Consider the following 21,373-nt stretch of genomic DNA (forward strand, 5'->3'; position numbering starts at 1 on the left):
ATCACTAAAGGTAGCAGCTTGTATTTAATTCCCCCAGTGCAAACCAGCTTAAGAAGGGATTAGTCTAAAGCCCACTAAAACCACACAAATGATGGTGCAACTGAGGAAAAACCTGGGATTGGTTCTCTGTACCAGGGACTGGTTCCATGCTCTGATTGCTGGCGTCATGCTCACGAGTTGGATGTTCAGTGTTTGAACCAGAGGGGTAAAAGCAGATTGGTGGGTGGACTTCAGTGATTCACCACTGCAAAATATGATGGAACACACTGGGTGAGGAGCCAAAAATGCACTTCAGAGTCTGGGAGGGGAGAGCTGGGGGAGGGACAGCAGTGCAGCCATTCCAGATGCTGTGCTTGGATATAAGTCATGGAGATGAGCCAGGAGAGGGAAAATTTAGGCTAAATGTCTGGGAAAACCAACAGTGAGAATTATTAAGCAGCACTAAATTCCTCTGAGGATAAAAGAAGCTCCAGTGCTTGGACTTACAGTTAAAATCAGCCTTGACAATGCTCTCAATAAGAGGAACTGTAGGAAAACAACAAAGCATAGCAGGGACTACACTGCACGACCCAAGATCTTTTCCAAGTCTGATTTAATGATTAATTGCCTTGCCTTAGAACAACAGAGATTACTTAGCTTTTGTAGCTAATTGTTGTTGCCATACAACAGCAGTTTCTTACAAGAGGGGCTGGAAAGCAGCTCCCTCTCTCCAGTCACGGTTTTAGAGGCACACTCCAAATTAATATGCCAGCCCTGTCCCTGCAGTTATAAGGATGCTATAAAAAGGTATCTGCTGACCTGCTTCTCAACTCTGCAGAAACACACTGAGTAAGCTGCTTTGGCTATCTCTGGAGAGCTACCCAATTAAGATGCTCTGAAGTGCAATTTCTTCCCAGTAAAGAAAAATCAAGCCACATGGAAGCCTTCCTCCCAAACTGCATCACTGGGTTCAGGAATGACATCACATGTCACCTTGCAAGCAGCTGTAATCATGCAGGAATCAGCTGTAACAAATAACTTTTGCACATAGGGTGGAAAAGGCTCTCCTGAACCTACAGCACTGGGACATGACTGGGGAGCTCCTCAAAATGAGCTTCTGTTGTTCACCACCACACACTTCCCCCAAACTGGGCTCCACAAGACCTGGGCCATCAAAAGACACCTGGATGGGGAAACTCACACCAAGAAGAGGCCCCCTGAGTTGGTAACAGCTTCCCAAGGTCATGCTCCACATCAGGAGCACCCAGTGCCATCTGACAGGCTACAAAAGCAGATCCACAGCAGCACCTGCAAGAAGCTGAGCAGGTAATAACAGTGACTTTCCAAAAAAATCCAGTGCTCCTCAGGTGAGAACATTGTCCTGAGACAGGCACTGACATCTGATGTGATAGCAGGAGCTGAGAAGCCTCTTCAGGTTTGATATGCCTGTAAAGAAACCCCTGCTTGCATTCAACAAATCCTCCAGTCCAGACTAACTTTGCTCATGGCTCTGCTTTAACCTGCTGACCTGGACATGAACTATTAAATCTCTAGCTAGACCTTTAGCTTCAGACATTTCAGAGTTGAAACAGAAGCATTTTTAATAAAAATGGCTTTCCATTTGTGATCTTTTAGAGAGGGAAAAAAAATATTAGTACCTTGTGAATTAAGTCAAGCAGCCAGCAAAGCTCTGAGGGATAGAAGTCAAAAGGTGGCAGATTTTCATGTGATGCTTGACTGTTGAAAAGGTGTGAGCTCACTAAAAATTGGCTCAGGGTTACAAATCACTTATGTCTTGTTCATGATCTGACTAGAGGAAGCAGCACCTCTAGAAGTAACCCCTGGAATAGATTCGTTCACCTTCCAGCACGAGCACCCTTCTGAAGAACTTTCTTGCAGTCCAGCCCTCTGAGAGCCCAAACATGGTATTTTGGGGAAGAAGTACCTCATAGGAACAGTGTCAAGTTATTTTCTTCAATAGTGTAGGTTTCTGATGCTTTAAATCTCAGACTTGAGCAACAGAACTGACTTTCAAAGTCAAGTCTGAAAGCAACACAGATGCTTTCCATCAGCAGCAAGTACACAACATACCCACTTGGAATCCCATTAGCACCTACACTAAATTAAGGATTTACTTAAGTTGGGTTTTGCTTTAGAGCCTGGTAACAGCCAAACTGTTAAGGCAAGAACAACTCTCCTCTGCAGAGCCTTTTTTTACCTCACCAGGTCATGGCTTGCTCTGTGACAGTCTGCTGCTCTGCCCCCAGGGAAAACTGCTCCTCCACTTCATTTTGTGTGACAGGAAGGGTGTGATGGTGTTCACAGGAGTCTGAGGATGAGGGAAGAGATGAGGATCTGACTCCATGTTTCAGAAGGCTTGATTTATTATCTTACGATATATATTATATTAAAACTATACTAAAAGAATAGAAGAAAGGGTTTCATCAGAAGGCTGGCTAAGAATAGAAAAGGAAGAATGGTAACAAAAGCTTGTGTCTTGGACAGAGAGTCTAAGCCAGCTGGGCTGTGATTGGCCATTAATTAAAAACAACCACATCAGACCAATCCCTGATGCACCTGTTGCATTCCACAGCAGCAGATAACCATTGGTTACATTTTGTTCTTGAGGCTTCTCAGCTTCTCAGGAGAAAAAATCCTAAGGAAAGGATTTTCCATAAAAGATGTCTGTGACAGGAAGGGCTCTCAGGATGCCAGGGGTGCCTGCAGCCTCTGCCAGCCACGGGTTTGTGCTTCTTCTGTGTGTGCTCTCCCCACAGGGCTGAGCCTGGAGCTGTGCAGGCACAGCAAGGGTTACATCAATAGTCAGGGAACACAGACTTACTGGGAGGGGTTGTGCTCTCCTGTGCCTTGCTGCACTTCAAGTTCAAAATGTACAATTTATAAATGTGCTGTACCATGTGGCAGACGTGCTCTTAACCTCCAAACCAACAGCTTTCCACAGCTGAGTGAGGAACTGGCCACAGATGCCAAGCTGTGATCCAAGTCCTTAATTCAGAGTGTTCCCAGGAGGGTTCTTTGCTGAAATAAGACTCTCACAAACAGAGACTGTTGAAGAATAACCCAGGCAACAAACCCAAGCAGCATCTTCCCATCGAGCTACCCACAGGTGTTGTGTGGTGGCTGGTCAGGGATTCTCACCCACGGGCAGATACTGTGTCATTTATCGAGCAGGCTCTGGAGAGTGAACATCTGCTGGCTGGAATTGCTGCTCACAACGATTCCCACAGAGAGCTGGATGTGTGAAATCTGTCTGCAAGTTCTGAGTGCTGTGTTTGTGACCTGAGCTCCATTAACAGCTCTGATGAATGAGAGCTCCAGCGGTTCTGCACTGCCAGACACTGGAGCGTGGAGGAGCACAGGTGATGAGTTACAGCAGGAAGGATAAGCATCACCCACTGCATTAACAACACTGATATTTCCTCAGTGAAGAAGCTGCACCTTCCTCCTCTGTCTCTATAAAAAGGTTTTGCCAAACTCATTTCAAGCAACAAAAGTATCCTTCAGCTCACCCTGCACAGATTCTGTGTTTCCAAGTGCCCCTCCTCAGGGAGAAATGCAGCTGGCAGACCTTTCCCTTTCCACACTCTGATAATTTTACTGAATTAAATAAAAAAAAGCAGTTTGAAGCATTCCAGCTTTTTTCAGCTGCATGCTCTGTAGCTGCAGCAAGCAGGGCTGGCAGCTGCCAGCAGGATGTGACACACTGATGGTGCATTCTGAGTGTGCATCCCAGGAGAGTGGCTCCAGCCTCAGGCAGGCTTGCTGCTGCTCCAGGACTGCCTACAGCTCATTTTCACCTGCACTGTCTCCTGCAAGGGGCCATAATCTCACAGAAGAGATGATCAGGTTTGTGCCATGACAGGCCAAGCCTGAGCTCTGGAACTCTGGCTGCAGGTTGGCTCCACTTCACCCATTTCCAGGATCAGGGGAGCAACTCTTGTGTGCTCCAATGGGTATTCCAATTTCACAGCATCTCCTAGCTGTTAAAAAGCCAATTATTAGGAACAGTGGATCTCTTTAGCATAGAAAGGCTCTCAGCCCAGGCATTTTCTAACTCCAAATTTGACTTGAAGAACTACCTGGAAGACTTAATATTCCCACCAGTGCAAATCCCTGTTTTAGGAGGGAATAGCTGAAGGTCTCACACACATGGTGCCAAAGACACCTCACCCAGCTGGCATGGCCCTAGCAGCTCACATGTCACCAGCAGTGTCACCACTGCTTTGGTTGTGAAAAGGCAACCCTGCAGGAGCCAGGGAGACCTGTACAACTCCCAGAGGTGTCTCCATGGCTATCAAACACCCAGGAAGGTCAACAGAGCCTTTCACAGACCTTTGAGCAAGGGCTTGTTGTTATTTCTTGGTGCCATAAGCACCAGGCAGCCCCAAAAATCCTGACAAGGCACTGCAAAGGTGTCCCCCACCAAAATTAGAAGCACACAAATACCTAAGTCAGATTTTCTGACTTAAGCACACTCCAAAGGCAGCTTTTTAATCTGACAGAAGTTAAAAAGATGAAGCAGAGAGCAGGGATTGGGGTTTGTTCAGCCCTACAGTGCTGTGTCCAGCCCAGCTTTACCCTTTGGATAAATCTCTGCTTGACTGGGGGTTAAAGCTGAGTCAACAAGTCATGAAAATGATCATGATTATTTTGGGATGCAGGGGAGAAGCCTGGCGTTCAGTATCACACGATGCAAGGTGACTAGCAAACACAAGACTCTTCAGCTATATTTTACCTAAGTAAGCCTCTGAAAATATTTCAGCCCTCCTCATCTTCTTGCAAAAATGTCTTTTTTGTTACTTTGTCAAATATTTTAGTTTCTCTCCATGATTACAAATGTCAAGATTAAGTGAGCTGTGTTGGGCGAAAGATTAGAAATGGTAATAAAAATAACCTGAACAAGACATGAATTCATTACTTCTGAAATAGTTGCCTAAGGAATGTACAACTAGTCTTTGAAGTGTATAATTAACATGACAAAAAGTTGAAAGCTATCAGTTTGGTTACTTCAGGACTTATTTTTCTTGTTACTAAAAACAAAAAACTCCCACCAGAATAGGAGATGAACATAAGGTCCTCAGGTTCAAACCAGCCCTACATCTGCTTCAATGTTCCCTAGCTGAGAAGAAAAAAAAAACACATTAAGTAAATTCAACCTGATGAGTGTTTTGGTTCTTCAATGAACACAGGAACATTTGGATTCTCTACTCCTATATTATGCTATAAATTGTTCCCTAAGTAGGTCACCAAGGCGATTTCTGTTTCAAGACAAATCCTCTCTACATGAACCCACAAAACAAAACCAGAGCCTTGGCTGTCAGGGCATTGATAGATCTCCATCAAGCCCACTGCTGTCAAAAAAGTAAGGGGAGTGCTCTTTTTAACTTGGCATCTGCTATCATGATTCAACTCTTTGCAGAGAAATATACTACTACTCCATATGGCAGCTTCCCCAATTGTAAAAGGGCAGCCAACTTCTATGGCAATGAGAGCCTCAGCAAATTAACAACTGAGTCTGGCACTAATGAATGCTCCACTGTCTCAATAGAAGGTAGCTGGAGGTCTCCTCACATGTTTTCTCTGAGCTTTGTTCTAGCAGGAGATGCTACAAGAAACAAACTGTGCTGCAAGCCCTTCAGAGATTTAATAACCCAAATACTTCACTTCCCTCCTGATCAAAGGAAGCAGCGACTTGAGAGTGCCTTGTTGAGAGTGCCCAGTGCTGTGGAGGCTGACTGGGACTGTCACCTCCACACTCCCCTCAGAGCAGGAGCCACATTTTACCACAGCTGACCCAAATGTCACCTCAGCTTCATGACCTGGTTGCAGAGGGAATCCAGCAGAGGCTGGAAGGGCCCAAGAGGGTGGAAGGCAGGCCATGGAATTCATTCACTGTCTGTGCTCCTCCACTGCATGACTCTGCTTGGAGCCCAAGTGTGGGACTGCTCCTTTGAGTGCCAGAGGAGCTATTTCAAGCTGTTAGCCCAAAGACTCATCAATAAGTCATAAGGCCCAGAATGGAAGTCAAAAGAAGGGGAAAAAACAGTTGCTGAGGCAGAATAAATAGTAACTTCCATTGCATCCTCTTAAACTAAAAAGAGAATGAGCTGCTTCACAATATTCCTTTCTATGGGCTGCTACACTGCAGGAATCCAACCCAGTTCTACCTCCTGGAGACCTGAGGTGAGAGAGGCAGCTGCAGTGCAAGGTAACTGCATTTTGGGATACTGGGAAAATCAACCTAGAGGACCCAGAGGTTAGAAATACTTGAAAGTATTTAACTCCAGAGCAAAACCAGGAGTTGCTGACCTCCACTCCACAGCCTGGCAGCAGTGGGGAAGAACCTCCTGATGATTTCCAGAGCACTGGAGACAGTCTCTGGCCCAAAGCAGAGGGGGAACATCTCCCTGGATCTGTCCTGTCTTTATCAGATTGACAGCCCAGTGTGATAAAGAGGCTCCCCCAGGGAGTGCTGTCCCTGCCATGCACCAACACCCTCATTAATGAAACATTAGCTGCTGACACCATTTCTCCTCTGCCTTTCCTGGAACACACACTTTGCCTTGGATTAAGCTGTCTGGGGCAGGCATGTGCCTTTGTGAAACAGGCTGGAATTTAAGAGCACTAGAGAAATGTTAATCACTCAGCAGTTGCCATCTTCCCTGCAATTCCTTTAATTGCCTCCATTCTTACTGACAGTTCTCCCTGCCTGCTCCACCACAGGTACTTCCTCTGTTCAGACCTGCCCCAGTTCTTAAGCCCATTCAAACCTCATGCCCAGTTTACAGAACAGTGTAACTGCAAAAAAGCCCTTAATCTACACAGATGCAAGCAGTTGGTTTGAGGTGTTTGAAAAGTCATAAAATTCAACAAGTTTCCATTTCAGTTTTTCTGGGAGAAGCTTGGAAAAGGAAGAGGACTAAATTTTGGCCAGACTCAAGGCCCAGATCCATGAGGTCTGACTGTTTATACATGGTATTGTGTGATTAGAGTCTTACCTCATTGTTTTGGGCATCTGCTGAGCTCCCCCCTGCCCAGAACAAGACAATCCTTACCTGGAGGTTGTTCAGAGGCTCCATCTTCATGACTGGTCCCAGAGTGTTGAGGGGCAGGGAGACATCAATGCTTTGGTTTGGCATCAGAGGTGTGTGAATGGCCAGGGGGGTGCTTGGGATGACTCCAAAGCTGGGCAAGAGAGAAACAGAGGTGATGAGAGCAGCCCTGCATTGTCCAAAATATGTCCAAAATATAATGTTCCTTTTGTCAAGCACCACCTGCCTCATCTTCCCACTACTCCTGAGCTGCCCCTGCTGCTGCTCCAGGGAAGGAGCACAGCTCAAATGAGCAGACAGAGCAGGACAAGGCATGGGAAACTCACTCATTTGCTGACAAATTCACCATCCTGCCCCAGGGCCCAGCTCCTGGGAGCTCTCCCATTACCCACAGGGCACTGGTCTGTGTGCTGAGCAAGGAATGGCCTGGACTCAGAGCCAGGTGCTGTTCCTCTGCTCCTGAGCACTGCAGGGAGGGTGCATCACACACTGCATGGCTGCTGCAGTGGCACAGGGAGCTGGACAGCCAGCCAAGGAGGAACATGTGCCTTGGAACAGCACTGCAGAACAAATGAATCAACACATGCAGCTGCCTGGGCCTGAATGACAGCACCTGGCCCAGCTGCCTGCTTGGAGGCTCCTTCACTGGGGATGTGTCCCAGCAATGTTTACTTGCCTGTTCAGTCCAAGGAACACTGAATTCCACAGGCAGCTCTGCTGGAGCTGGAGAAGAGGGAAAACATCTCACATTGAACACAACCCTCCTGTACTACAGACCAGCTGCTTTCCAAAAGCAGATGGAAGCCCTGGTGTTTTGGTGTCCACTCATAAATGCATTTCTCTTTAGCAGGATTCACCTCAGCTCAGAGGTCTCAGGAGGTTTGCAGGATGGATAGGTGTATGTTTTTATTTTATTCACTAAAAGCCTGGCTCTGCACAGCCAGACACATTTATCAGGTTTGCCATTCTTTCAGGAACCAATAAATGCCCCATTCTTGGTTCTCCTTAGTTTTCAGCTCTAGGAAGCTGAAATAGGAATATTCCTAGCAAGGGCTTAGCCACATGATTTGCCTTCTGCAGCCATTTCACCTTGGAGGACACAAACCCTCCTGTTTTCCCCAGGACTCAGAGGGGAACCAAACTTGCAGTTGGTTATTAAGGGGCTGTGATATTACAGGACACCAGAGCTTTAGATTTCTTTCATTTTTTTTTTAATGCTTTATCCCAAGACTGCAGTGAATACCATTAGCAGCAGCAGGAAAGGAGGGAAAAGCAATAGAAACTTCCCAATCACAAACCTTAATATTCACACTTAAAGAACCAGCCCTAATGCAGCAGGCACAGTGGAAAGCATTGACAGGAGAAGAACATTTGTAAAAGAGTAAATAAATAGTTGTAGGTTGTATATGGAGCTTGTGCTGCAAGATGAAAAACTGCTGGTTTATTGTACAGTATTTAAACTTTCTACATCCTCAAAGCAGGTGTGGCTAAAATATAGCTTGATGTATGGGGGGAATAAAAAGAAAAAAATCACAAAATGCCTTTTGTTCCAGGTTAATTTGCATGAAACATTCATATACAGCAGCTTAGCAAAACTCTCCAGAAAATATGGCAGTCCAGGGAGAACATTTACTAAGACTTATTTAGCATAATGACTTTTCTAAGTAAATCTTATTCGTCCCAAGAAATCCTGAATTTGCAGCAGTGAGATTAAAGAGATGGTTTCAGTGGATCTTCAGCAGAGAGAAGCCTTTTCCAGTGAAGTGATATTAAGGAATACAGAGAACATGTCAGTCACAAGGTACTCTTTGCAGCCTTGATAAGAAGTAGCCTGGTCCTTGCTGAAGATAGCACCCAGCAAACCACAGGATAAGCTCTCTGGAAAGGGTATTTGTGGGAAGACACTGTGGCTGTGCTGCCATGTCATGTCCTTTGGCTGAGATGGGTTTCCAAGAACAATCTGAATTCCATCATCCAAGCTCTGAACTTTCAAGTGGCTGCTGCTTCTGACAGAATTGTTCTGCTGCCTATTACAGGGAGAACATGTGCCACAGGCTCCCAACTTGCAGCTCCTTCAGTGACAAGCAGCTTTATTAAAGAGTCCTGTGCTTCCAGACAGTCTGAGGAGCAGCAGAGCAATTAAGTCAGGAGGCAGAGGCATCATGGGTTGGTACTTGTGCAGCTCAGATCCTGCCTCTGTGTGCTCTTGCTTTGCCCAGGGCACTTACTGGCTATAAACTCACCAACCTGCCTAACAACTCATGAAGCTGCTGGAAAACTCCACTGAGGTGAAATGGGGCAGATGCTGTTTCAGAGCTGGGAGCAGGATGGCACTGTCTGCTGCCTGCGTCCTCTCAGATTCATCAGTCTGTGTTTTCAGCCCTTTCACACCATTTTGGTGTGATGGAGAGGTCAGGCTGTATCATCCAAGCTATTTCCATGACTGCATTATACACCCAAGCACAAGCCCTCCTTAAATTTAGCAGTGGAGGCACAAACTCCTTTCCCAGGTGGATTCAATCTGTTGAACACAGAGCATTGCTAATTTTTCCTTACCTGTTCTTATTGAACTGAATGGCAAAGTCAGTCATGTGCTGCAAAGCCTTATTGGTGAAGTTCATCTCCATGTAGATGTGTCCCTGCCTGTGGCTGAATGTGCCTGAGATCTCCAATCCTTTAGCTTTCACTGCAGGCAGCCAAACCTTGAACACAAGAGATGTCATTCAGCATGGCCAGCCTGGCCTGAAGATAACAAACAAGCAGAGTTTTCCAATAGAGCTCAGAAATCCACCTGGATTGGCACACTGAGCCCACAAAAGCTAAAGAAACACTGCAGGGAAGATGGGACATGGGGTGTTGAAAGGATGGAGCTCACCACTGAGGAATAAACTTTCTGCTCCTAATCCATATTTGTTGACAGCACCCATGGAAGAAATCAAATTATGACAGCATTGGTGTGCACAAGAGCAGGGACAGCCTGTGTCCATCACAGCAGAATGAGACTCAGCCAGCCTGCTGCTGGACTTCTCTGAGGGCTGGTTGGGCTGTCAGAGGCAGGACAACTAAAGTCTGAACCAAATAAAATCACAGGGCTGATACTATTATCTGTTGGGTTCTGGATTCTCAAATCACCTCTGTGGGAAAAACCCAGACCCAGATCTGAGTGGTGCAAAATGAGCCAGTACTTGCTCAAAATTACTGGGGTTTTTTGTTTTTGTTTTTTATTTTTTTAAATATAAAGTACAATAATTGCAAGGACCAAAAATTTTGAGTACTGTCTGCAGTACCTTGAGATCCTCTGTTTCAGAGGATGGTTTAAAATAACCCACCCATGGGGTGCTAATTGAGTGCTAACTTTGTTTATTCCCTTTCAGGAGCCTGAGCCCCCTGTGGCTGCTCCACAGCCAGTTTGCAGAACCATGTTTTGTGTCTCATGATCCCTCCCAACTCCATGCTTCAGCCAAAGCCTCTGTGATCTCTGTTGCTGAGAGAACATTTCTCTGCATTCCACTGCAGCACCATCATCCCAACCACATGATTTTATCTCCACTGTCACGTTGGATTCAAACAAACAAACAAACAAACAAACAAACCTGCTGGGAAAGTTGTTGCAAATTCTGTCTTGCCCGCAGTTTTCTGGGGAAGCTTGTTAAGAAGCAGGTCTGCAGGAAAGCTGCTCTGACACAACTGAAAGTCTGGGATTTATCTAAGCCGTTCTTTAGAGAAATGCTGTCACAGGTAAAATGAGGCAACTGCTAGAATGCCAGAAGTCTGTAACTAATAACTAACATTCCAACATGTGCTTACTCTACTTGGGAAAAGCCCAGGGCGCCCCTAATGGGATTGAGTTGAAGTTTTAGCACCAGAAAGCCACAATAAATGGGCCAAGTGAGCAATGTCACGTTTGTAGCTCAAGGGGAGGCAAGGAACTGGGGATGGTTGTTTTTCCTTACGTACAGACTTGGGAGCCACATATCCTCCAGGAGCCATCCCCATGCCAGATGAGAGCTCAAAGAGATCGTTGAGTCCACTGACCACTGCTGGGGTGGGAGAAGGGGCAAAGGTGGCTGGCACAGAGGAGGGAATGTAGGTCTGTCCCACCTGGAGGAGTCAAAAAGAACAGGCACTCATTAACATCACGTGTGAGCACTGCTTATTAAATAAACCATGAACTTGGGCAATATCCTAAATATTTTAAAGCCATTTGCAGCTTCCCCACTGATTTATCAATAGTGCTAAATTATGCATTTGAATTCCAAAGCTCTTGGCAGCTAATCCCTACACTCGGCTGTCACCTCAACCAAGCTTCCACATCATTTTTTATAGCTCCAGTTATCTATTCCCACTGTAGAGGAATCTTTCTTCTCTATATCTCCTTCTCATAACACAATATGCTTTGTGGATCTACCCTACATAAACCCAGGGAGAAGAGCAAATTGCTTCAAACCTTCCCCCAACTACGTCAAGTCTTCAGGAATCTGCAAGATTTTGCATATCCAGAGATAGCAAGGGAGTCATGACCGTGTTGTGTACTCCCACCCAAAGCCAGAGCTCTGCATGCTCAGCACTCGGGCCCTAAAGGTTCATTACATGAAGCAGAGCCTGCCAGAGGACAACCTTCCAGCAAGAAGGGCAATCATTCCCTCCCAGGACCTAAATGAGGGCATCAAAGCTGGAATATTAACCTTTAGGTGCCCAGCTTCAGATGGGACAGTCACACTCAAGTTACACTCCCAAATTCTCTTCCTGTGCTTGAGATCAGGATTCCCCAGGCAGCAGCCCAGAAACAGGCAGAGGGACCAGGACAGAGGTGCCTGCTGGGTTTTTGCTGGCCCAGGAGGGCAGAAACCTGGCTTTGTAGGTATGATCACCATGGGGAAGCACCTCCCATGTCCTGCTGTGGGCTGCCTGGCTGTGCAGGTGTCCTGTGCCACCAGCTCTCCTCTGCCCTCGTGCTGAAGGAAGGAAGGAACGCCAGATTGGCAGGGAAAGGAGGAGAGAGAACGACTGCAGCCATAACAAAGGTCTCTGCAAAGCCCTCCCTCCAGAACTGAGTTTGCTTTTCTCACTCAATTACTGGATCCAGAGTCCTGGGAAGAGGGACTGGAGCTTTCTAGGGGACGCCACTTCTGGCTGTGGGTTGGAAGCACACTCCCTCCTGCCCACTGCATCTCCAAGCCACGTTTCATTCCCTTTCCACGCTCTTCTGGAAGAAGCTGCCATGAGCTTGAAGCCAAGGCTGCTTTAAGAGCAAGTTGAAACTGTCCCATGTCCTGGCAAGAGCTGTAGGCAGGAGGACACCCCCAAAGCACAGGCACAGAGGAGGTGGCAGCACTGACCACACAGAGTAGGAAAACTCAGAGCACCTGACCCTGATGTCCAAAAATCCTACATGGAGTTTGGGAGGAGAAAGCACTTGAGTTCAGGTAGGTCTGTGGTGACACTGGGTTAGGATTACAGGCCAGGCTTTGTGAGTAGGGATAAGCATCCTTGGCCTTTCAGCTGCTAAAGCAGTTGCACAAGGATGAGGCACTGCCAGGGTTAATGCTGCTGCTCCAACTAAAAGCTCTGAGGAAGAAGAGCTAAGCAGAGAGAGTGAACAGCTCTGGCCCTGGCTGCTCTCAGGAAAGCCCAGCTGGACTCAAATCCACATAGGTGGGGACCTGTGTGTTTCAGTTGCATTTCTCCATTTTCAAACAACTTCAGGGCTTTAAAAAGCACCTTCCAGTACTCAGTGGGTGAGCTTACAACTGAAAAACCCCTGAGCTTTGAGCAGCTTTGGAAATTGGGGAAAAAAACGGAATGGCACTTACTGCCGGGCTTCCTCCAATGCCCCCGCCAAGGTCACTGCCAAGCTGAAAGAGAGAAGGAGAGAGAGGAGAGGGAGAGGAGATCATTTCAGCCAAGTGTCAGCCAGCCAGCACGGACCACTCCTGCACAGGACAGATGGAAATGCAGTGCTGGGAAAGCACAGGGAACAGAGGGGCTGCCTGCTGCTGTGGGAGCAGAGTTACCTAGAGAATGCTGCTGTGTGAGCAGAGTTACCTGCATTTGCAGAAGTTACTTCATCTGACTTACTCCAGCCCTGGGCTTGGGCTCTTCAGCAAAGCCTGGAGTCTGGCAAGGAGCTCCCAGAGGTCCTGCCTGCTCTGCTTGCTGAAAGGTTTTGGTTTGAGGACAACTACCCCATGCCTTCACTGCGGTTAATAAGAATAAAAATCCATCCCTTCTTATGCCTGTTGTCTGCACCAAAACCTCCCTTTTCCACGTTTCATGCATTGGTGCTTTCCCCTCAGCCCTGCTGCTGCCAGCAGGACCCAAGCAGCTCCACAAAACCCGGTGGGGTAACTGTGAAATGGCATAAAAATAAAACTGACAGGAAGGCTCACTTCCTGAAAGCTTTAGTTTTCTAGGGAACAGCTAGGAGCCATGGGCAAACACAATGCACCTTGGCTGTGTTCCTCAGACAGCAGCTCCTTTCAGCACTGAGGAAGAAAAAGAATGGGATCTGTGCTGCCTCTGACAACAGCTCAGAGAGGGGGGGCTTTGAAGATGCTCCCCTCAGACAGGGAAAAAACAGCTTCATCATCTACAGCAAAGAGATCTCACAGTGCACCAGGCTATTTCAGTACCAATTTCTGCCAAGCTGCACAGTCACATCTGAAGTGACCCAAACAGCTCTCCAGAAACACTAAATCCTCTCTGGGGCTCAACTAGAAGCTCTCCCCTCACAAGTTCCCTTTACAAAACACCCAGACCACATTTCCAGTGATAAAGTCCATTTTTCAAATCTCCACATCACTCTGCATGCTCAGGAGAATTCAGAGATCAGGACAGGCTCCAAGGCTTGGCTACAAGTGCTGTTTGCAAGTACATCACCCCTGTGAACAATTAAAATGCACTTAACAGATAACCAGGAGCAAACAAGCACAGATCTGCAGAGGTTAACTCACTGCAGAGACATCTCCAGGCTTATCTGTGTCCCAGGCTTTGCTTCTGAAGACCAGGGTAATTTTTTTTGCCTAGAACAGGGGTCTTTTGGGGTCACATTCAGACAAGGAACATGACCTGACAACATCCACAGGGGATGAGGATGATGCAGGGCTGAGGTAAGAGCCAGCCCCATTAGGAAAAGGCTGGGCTGGCAGACCAGAACATCACAGCTCACCAGAGATGGTCTCACTCTACTCTTCCATTTGATTAGGGTTTGGGGAGTTAGTTTGGAGTTAGTTTGTTTTTAAAAAAGCATGTGACAAACTGGGTCAACAAAGGCTCTGGATATGTTGCTCAAATAAGTGCTGGTGTGTCAGAATATTGAACAAATGCACCATATAGCTGAAGCAAAAGCTCCCAGGACTGCCTATGTTTAGAGCCAAAAAGGCTCTGACCTTTTCCCTCTGCACAAAAAACTTGGAAATTAACTTTGCTCTGATCCCCTCCAGCCTGTTCCCTGAGAGATCTCACAGCAAATGTGTTTTATGCTGGTCAAGAGACACCATAAAGCTTCATACCTCTCTCCATCAGAGCACAGATAAAAAGGATAAATTGCCCTGAGAAGAGCAGCAAAGGTGTAAGACAGTGACTTACCAGAAGATAACTAGCCTCCATAAAACCTGTAAAATGTGACAAATCCCTGTGCTCCCTGGATCTCTCTCCTATTCCCAGGCACCTCTCTCTCCCCATGTCCTCACAGGAGCAACATTAACCACTCCAAGTGGGTGTTAGGAAAGAACAAATCACACACAATTTGCTTTTTGTTAAGAGGCCTTAAGAGCTTTTTTCCTGTGTGGGACTCAGTTTATCCCTACTTGAGGCCATGGTAGAAGCTGAGAGATTCTCATCTCTTTCAACAGCCACCTCTCCACACAGCAGCCCAGGCTCTGGCTGTCCAGTTTTGCTCAGCTGACTTAAGAAATAACAGATAAATGTGAGTGATTCCAAAGTCAAAAGAAGGCTCAGTCAGAGACCAAAGGAAGCCAGCCAGAGGATGCAAATCCAATTAATATTGAGCTTATAAAATAAGGCTTATTACACTGTCAAGTCTCCCCCACTAAAACAGTCTGACAGAGCAGAGTTCTGTTCTATTGACTGCTCTCTAATCCAAGCCATGGTTTAGATTAATATATCACATCATTTACATCTTGTTACTGGCTCACTGAGGAGTAATAAATGCAACTATTACACCTCATCCCTATTCATAGTCTTGCATGCAGATGAACTTCAAGCTTCATATTGACAGGCAGCAAAATCTGGGGGAAAAGAAAGAATCCAGTTCATTCCCAGGTATTATTGTATGCACACAGGATTTCTGGTTCTGTTGTCTGCAGCAGCAGAAAGGCTGGTTTATCAAGCAGCAAGCATTTTACAAAGGGTATTATGGAAATGACTGAATAATTCTGCATAATCAAGCCAGATGTTAACTATTCTAGCATTTCCTACTACACTCATCAGAAGGAGCTGCAGGGTAGGAACCCAACCTCGAAGCAGCTCCTACACTGATGGTGGCTGCAAGGGACAGGGAATGACATATTGGGGTTCCTTGAGCTATCCACAAGTCTTCCATTTTCCCTAAGTGTCAGGCCTTGGGGGGGAAAGTAGAATGTGGATTTATTGCTTTAGTTAAGACTTCAGTTCTCATAAAAAGGAGAAAAAAGCCCTGACTGGCTCAGAGAATTTACCAGGAGCCTCTGTGTGTTTTCAGATTGGATCCAACATCTCTTTTCCATGGCAGGAAGCTCTGAGCTGCTGCAGCCCCTCTTTAGTGGCTGGAGGGCTCTGCAGAGCACAGCCTGAGCCTCTCCTGGCTCCTGTGCTCAGGCCCAAGCACTGCAGATGTGCTCCAGAGCTGCAGAAACAGAGCCAAGGAGCTGCAGCTCCTCCAGGTCCCTACAGGCAGAGCTGGCTCTAGCCTGACTGAAGAGAGAAGTGACAGCATTTCTACTGCACCAGAAGTTACAGGGGGGAAGTTAATAAAGAACTGATCAATTCCACATCAGATCCAGGCTGCACTTCCCATTGCAGCAGCACAAAGTCTCTTTTCCTGTTTTTCTTGCCTGTCACCCTCCCATGGCACCGATGCTTTCCCCATTCAGGAACTGCAGGTCTGGTTTTCCTCCTGTGGGATGCCCAAATCATAACTTTATTCCAAACTCAGAGTGATGGAAGAGACTGTAACAGTGTGTGAGTAAGAGGGAAGGAGGAAGACAGAGAGAACAGGAACCAATTACCCACGGAGTGTCCGCTCCCATCTGGAGTGACAGGCAGAGTGCAGAAGGAAAGAAACAGAGATTAGTCAGGCATGAAGTGCTGCTGAAGCAATTCCCCAGGACTGGCAGCTCTGGTTAACCATTTCCATTTGTCTCATGGGCAGACAGACAGTCCTGCCAGGAGGACAACGTGGATGTGCCTTACAGGAGAGTCAGGAACAGCCCCACACAGGAAAAGACCATGTTAATACAGCTGCCAGCCCTACTTACTGTGAAGGTGGGTGGACAAGGGCTGGCTCTTGATGGTCCAAAGGAGTTCATGGCACTGCAAACCCCTGATTCTGATCCTAAAGTTGGCAGCCTGGAGAGCACAAAGCCTCTGCTTCAGGATGAAGAACTGCCAGCTTCAGGAGATGAGCAGAGGATGGACAGGAAGTCTCAGCCCCCAGAGGCATAAAAGTTCTTCAAAGAGGAATTCTCTTTATTCCATCCAAACCTATCCTGCCATAACAGCACCCAAGCAGCCACATGGGTTGAAAGAAGAGGCTGTATCATAAAAAGCAGTGCCAGCACCTTTTCCCAAACTGCATCAGCACCTTCACTTTGCACAAGTTGGCTCGGACGGTGCCGCAGCTGCTCTGCAGTTGGAGGCTCTGCCCTGCAATTCCAGCCCTGTGGAAGCAGTTATGCTGACTTATGAAGTGTAGCAGTGCTGGAGTTACTGCATTAGGAAGGGTTTATTTGCATCTTAAGAGCAGCTTGTAATGAAGTGACTCTGCTGAAGTGTTCATGTGATCCTGAGGGGCTACAATCACTTCTGCAAAATGACGTGAGGCTTTTGGAGCACCAAAAAATAACAGGGAGGGTGGAGCCAGGGACAAAAGCTTCAATAACCACTGCTCAGCAACTGCCTTGCCTTGTGCCCACAGCATCATCAGGGCTTCCAAAGGCAGCTGTGCATGTCCTGGACCACAATTCATGGCTTAACAGGGGACAATTGCCTTCTAGCTGCCTCACATCACAAAGCAGGAGTCAAGCACCAGCGCAAGGCACTGCCTGCACTCAGTAAGAGAGCAGCAAGGAACACAAAGCATTTACCTAAGAGGAATGGGGTGAGATGCTGAGAGCAGGGCTGCTGGCAGCCCCCTTGGGGCAGGTTAACCCTGGGAGAGAGCCCTGAGCTGCAGGACAGACCATGCCTGGGCTGCAGGGATCTCACTGCAGACACACTGTGGCTCACACAGAGGCAGTTCAGAGCCTTGTTTGCTGCTGTTTTGTGGCTGTTTGCACACCAAGCCAGGATGGCAGAGCTCTCCAAACCAGGGACAGCTGTGTCAAAGCTGCTGGAGGACAGGTCACACTGCCAATAGCACGGTCACCAGTTTCACTGCACTTGCTGCTAATGCTTTGTCCTGCTGAGAGATTTCCATCAGCAACCAGAACTGAATCCTATCCATTTTCATTCTCCAAAGTGTAAAAAACAAGCTGCTCACAAAGCTCTAGCAGTCCTATGACTGCTACAACAGCTTTGAATCAGATATGAATGAGTGACCCACCAAAATAGCTCCTCTGCCACCCCAGCCCTGCCCCAGCAATGGATTTGTGTCCTTTGTCAGAAATCTTAACAGATTCCTTTATAGCTCATCAAACCTGCACAGCCCAGATGAAAGGAGTCACTCAGCTCCTTGTCAAAGGCTGGAGGAGCACTCTGGGAAAGGATCATCACATCCACTGCAAAAATGGATGTTGGGGCTGACCTGGCACAGCCACTCTCACACTGTAGTGCCAGGAAGAGGTAAATGAAGTAACTTTCCTAAGATTATACACAGCAAATCACTTGCAGAGCCAGGAGAGGAATGTGGCACCCCAGGGCAGACTGAAGGTCACTTTGGGGCTTTTTTATAAAACATTGCTGAGTCCCTAATCAACTCCAACACTCCAGGGTGTTGTCTATTGAGGCCAGACTTTGAATTCTGCACTTGAAAGCAGCCAGCCAGACAGGGAGGGACAGCAGCAGCCCCTGCTCACAGCCCTGTGGATGAGGCAAGCACTTCAGACTGCTGGAATAGGGATTTCCTCCCAGGCTGCTGAGCCTGTGGTGCCTGGAGCTCAGGGTGAGCTGGTGCTCAGCTCCCACCTTCCATCCCACTGCAGTGATGGAACACAGCCCTGAACAGTGTGGAACAGATCTTTGGGGTCAGTCCCCCCTAAATCCATCCAGATTACACAGAGGGGCACAGCCCCACCTGTGACAGCCCAAACCACCCTCAGTATTACAGAAAACTGTGGATATTCAGTGTTTATCAAACAGCTTTTCAGTTTAGGACATAAATCAACCTGACCAGCTGCCAGTCTTGAATCAATAATATTCGTGTAGATGAGTGGCTAGAGCATTAAATAAAATCCTTACATAACAGACAATCCAAGCCTGTCCATTCCTGCAGATTTACTGCTCTGCCCAGGGGTTTCAAGCCAGCCTTCCTGGCTCCTGGCCACAGTGCCCTGCTCCCAGACAATGCAGGGGCTCCCAGGAAGCACAGTGTGCACACAGAGCTCTCAGGCTCTGTGAATTTGGACAACAAATGAACACACAAAAAAGGTTTAAAGGTAAAAGTGTCATGTCAGCACAGACAGATATCCTGCAAAGCACTGCACCATTGCACAAGTGTTGGGTTAGTGACTGTAACCTGCATGAAATTCAGCCACTTGAGGGAAACCAGCATCAAACTCCAGCTCTTGGGATGAACAGCTCTGCACCCAGCAATCTGCTCTCCCACATGTTTTATTTCTCCCCCATTAGTGACTGTATGGCTACTTTACACTGTGGAGCTGGAGATCCCAAGTAGTTTTGTAAAGTGGGGTTAGTCACCATTTTATGGAAAAAGAAAACTAAGCAGAGAGGAACAAGATCTGGCCATGGTGGCAAACAAGGGCACAACCTGCTCCCTAGAAAAAAGCTCTCCAGAAAAAAGAAATCCTACAGCAAGCCTGCTCTGCTCATAAGCAATCCTCTTGAACCAAAGGCCCTTTTTCTCCCCTTTTTAATTGTTAACACATGCTCAGCATCTGTGCAGGCATGTTACATTTAATGCCAATTACAGAACTCACTGTGGAGATAAAATAAGATTTACTCACTAAAGAAATTAACCTTGCAAGCAGCTGGAGTCTCACTAGTCATGGGCATAAATATCTGGCAGTGCTGAGGCCAATTCAAATGAACAATATTAATTTGGTGTTTGTGCAGTTTTACACCATTCAGTCTCTATTTAAATGCCTGGATGAAAAATAAAAGCCCACAGTTTAAGGAATGGAAATAGAATGGCATTTTGCTAAGTTAATGCTGCTGTTGGTCTTTCTGGGTCGGTCCCATTGGGACTTTCACTACAAGAACATCCCTCTGATGAGATAAGGGGGCAGAAGAGGGGACCAGCAGATGACACTGAGTGGGTGTGACAAAGTGGCTGAGCTCCTGCCAGCAGCCTCTTGCAGACCAGACCTCCAGCTGCCTCTGAGGCACTCACAGGACTGGGGCAATGTCACCAGCACAGTGTGTGTCAGTCTGCCCAACAAAGCAGGGCAAGAAATGCATTAAAAAAACCTTAAGGAGTAACAAAAAGGGAAATTACAAAGCAGAACAATTCAGGCATTGCTGGCCCCCAGGTGTTTTTGATCCCTGGATAAGGGGGAAGATCTCAGCCCTTCTTCAAGGAGCACACTGGGATGTGTCTCACCTCCTTCCCACCCACACAAGTCAGGCCTGGGGGATCTGCAGTTTGAGACTGATTTTGGCATGGCACAAACGTGGTTTAATATTAGCCTGAGATCCAAATGCCAATCCTCTTGGCAAGCCCAGCAGCCCAGGGCACTTCCCAGCAATTTGGGTAATACCAGGTTAGGGTTACCCCAGCTTGAGACTTGTTAAACACATGCCCACAGCAACAAACAAACACACAGCTCACATTCACTCGCTAATTAAGCTCATTATCCTAGGCTCATTTAGGTTACAAAAGACCTCCACAGCACTCCATCAGCACTGCCAAGGCCACCACTAAACCATGTCCCCAAGTGCCACATCTACACGATTTTTAAGAGACCCCAGCACTGCCCTAGTGCCCATTGCAGGGCTTGAAAACCCTTTTGGTGAAGACAGATTTCCCAATATTCAATTTAAACCTCCCTTAGCACAAGTGGAGGCCATTCCCTCTCATCCTGTCACTTGTTGCCTGAGAAAAGAGACTGACCAAAGGAAGGAAAAGCTGGAGTTTGATGCAACAGCCATCCAATAGAAAGCATCCACCTTCAAAAACCACATCAAGATTCAGATTTTTTTTTTAGTGCTTCCCATCTACTCAGCTGAGAGAGCACTGGCCATGCCCCAGGCACAGCTACTCCCCACCCAGACAGGATCATTTTGTCAGATCACACTCCATAACCCCACGGATGTGCTTAAGGCTTGAGAAAAATATTAAGTAAAAGCCTGCTACCATTTCAACTAACAGCTCCACTGCCAGAGCAGGTCACAAAATTTAGCCCATTAATGCCAGCTGGGAGACAGCTCTTCTCCCAGAACCAAGATTTACTTCTACTGCGTCCATTTATTTGTGTGACACTAATGAGGAACAAAGGGTTACTGTGAGAGGCCTGGAAGGCAGCAGAGAGGAATTTATGTGCAAGCCATGGTGTGGTACCCCAGGCAGCAGCACCTTCTGCAATGCCTTCACTCCTGAAGTGCCAGTGCCAGCTGTTGAGAGGCACAGCTGGCAGTGCAGGGAGAGGCTGCAGAGCTCTCTGCTCTGCTCTCACTGTCTGCTTTCCCAGCAAGTCCAGCTTGACCATTGTGCCAATCCCCAGTAAGAGCAGTGTCCCTGCTAGCCAAGGACCTGTGGTTAGAGAGTGCAGAGCCCACAGCACCTCTGCCCTCTGTGAGGGCCAGTCCCATTAAGGGTTAAATTGTTTCCAGCTCATTAGGCCATGAAGCACTGGAGCTGGAAATGTGTTTAACATTTGCTTTAGTAAGCTTACTGTGGTTTAAAAAAAAAGTATTTGACTAATAAGGATTTGTTGAATTGAGGATTGGTTCATCCAGCTGCCTCCCACCTCCGTTATTCAGAGCCT

General features: G+C 47.1%; 1 protein-coding gene across 4 annotated transcripts in view; it reads right to left on the reverse strand.

Moving 5' to 3' along the window:
- AP2B1 (adaptor related protein complex 2 subunit beta 1) overlaps positions 1–21,373 on the reverse strand; it is a 77,991-nt gene that overhangs the window by 14,624 nt on the left and 41,994 nt on the right. For 3 of the 4 annotated variants that reach the window (XM_036394965.2, XM_036394966.2, XM_036394967.2), the window contains exons 15-18: positions 12,866–12,907; positions 11,010–11,153; positions 9,609–9,754; positions 7,056–7,185 (exon numbers count right to left, since the gene is read on the reverse strand). In XM_036394965.2, the coding sequence (XP_036250858.1) occupies positions 7,056–7,185; positions 9,609–9,754; positions 11,010–11,153; positions 12,866–12,907 (462 nt within the window). The remainder of the gene's footprint in view (positions 1–7,055; positions 7,186–9,608; positions 9,755–11,009; positions 11,154–12,865; positions 12,908–21,373) is intronic. The other variant, XM_036394968.2, reaches the window with a different exon arrangement.

The sequence above is a fragment of the Molothrus ater genome, chromosome 21, assembly GCF_012460135.2.
Source record: "Molothrus ater isolate BHLD 08-10-18 breed brown headed cowbird chromosome 21, BPBGC_Mater_1.1, whole genome shotgun sequence".
NCBI lineage: Eukaryota > Metazoa > Chordata > Aves > Passeriformes > Icteridae > Molothrus > Molothrus ater.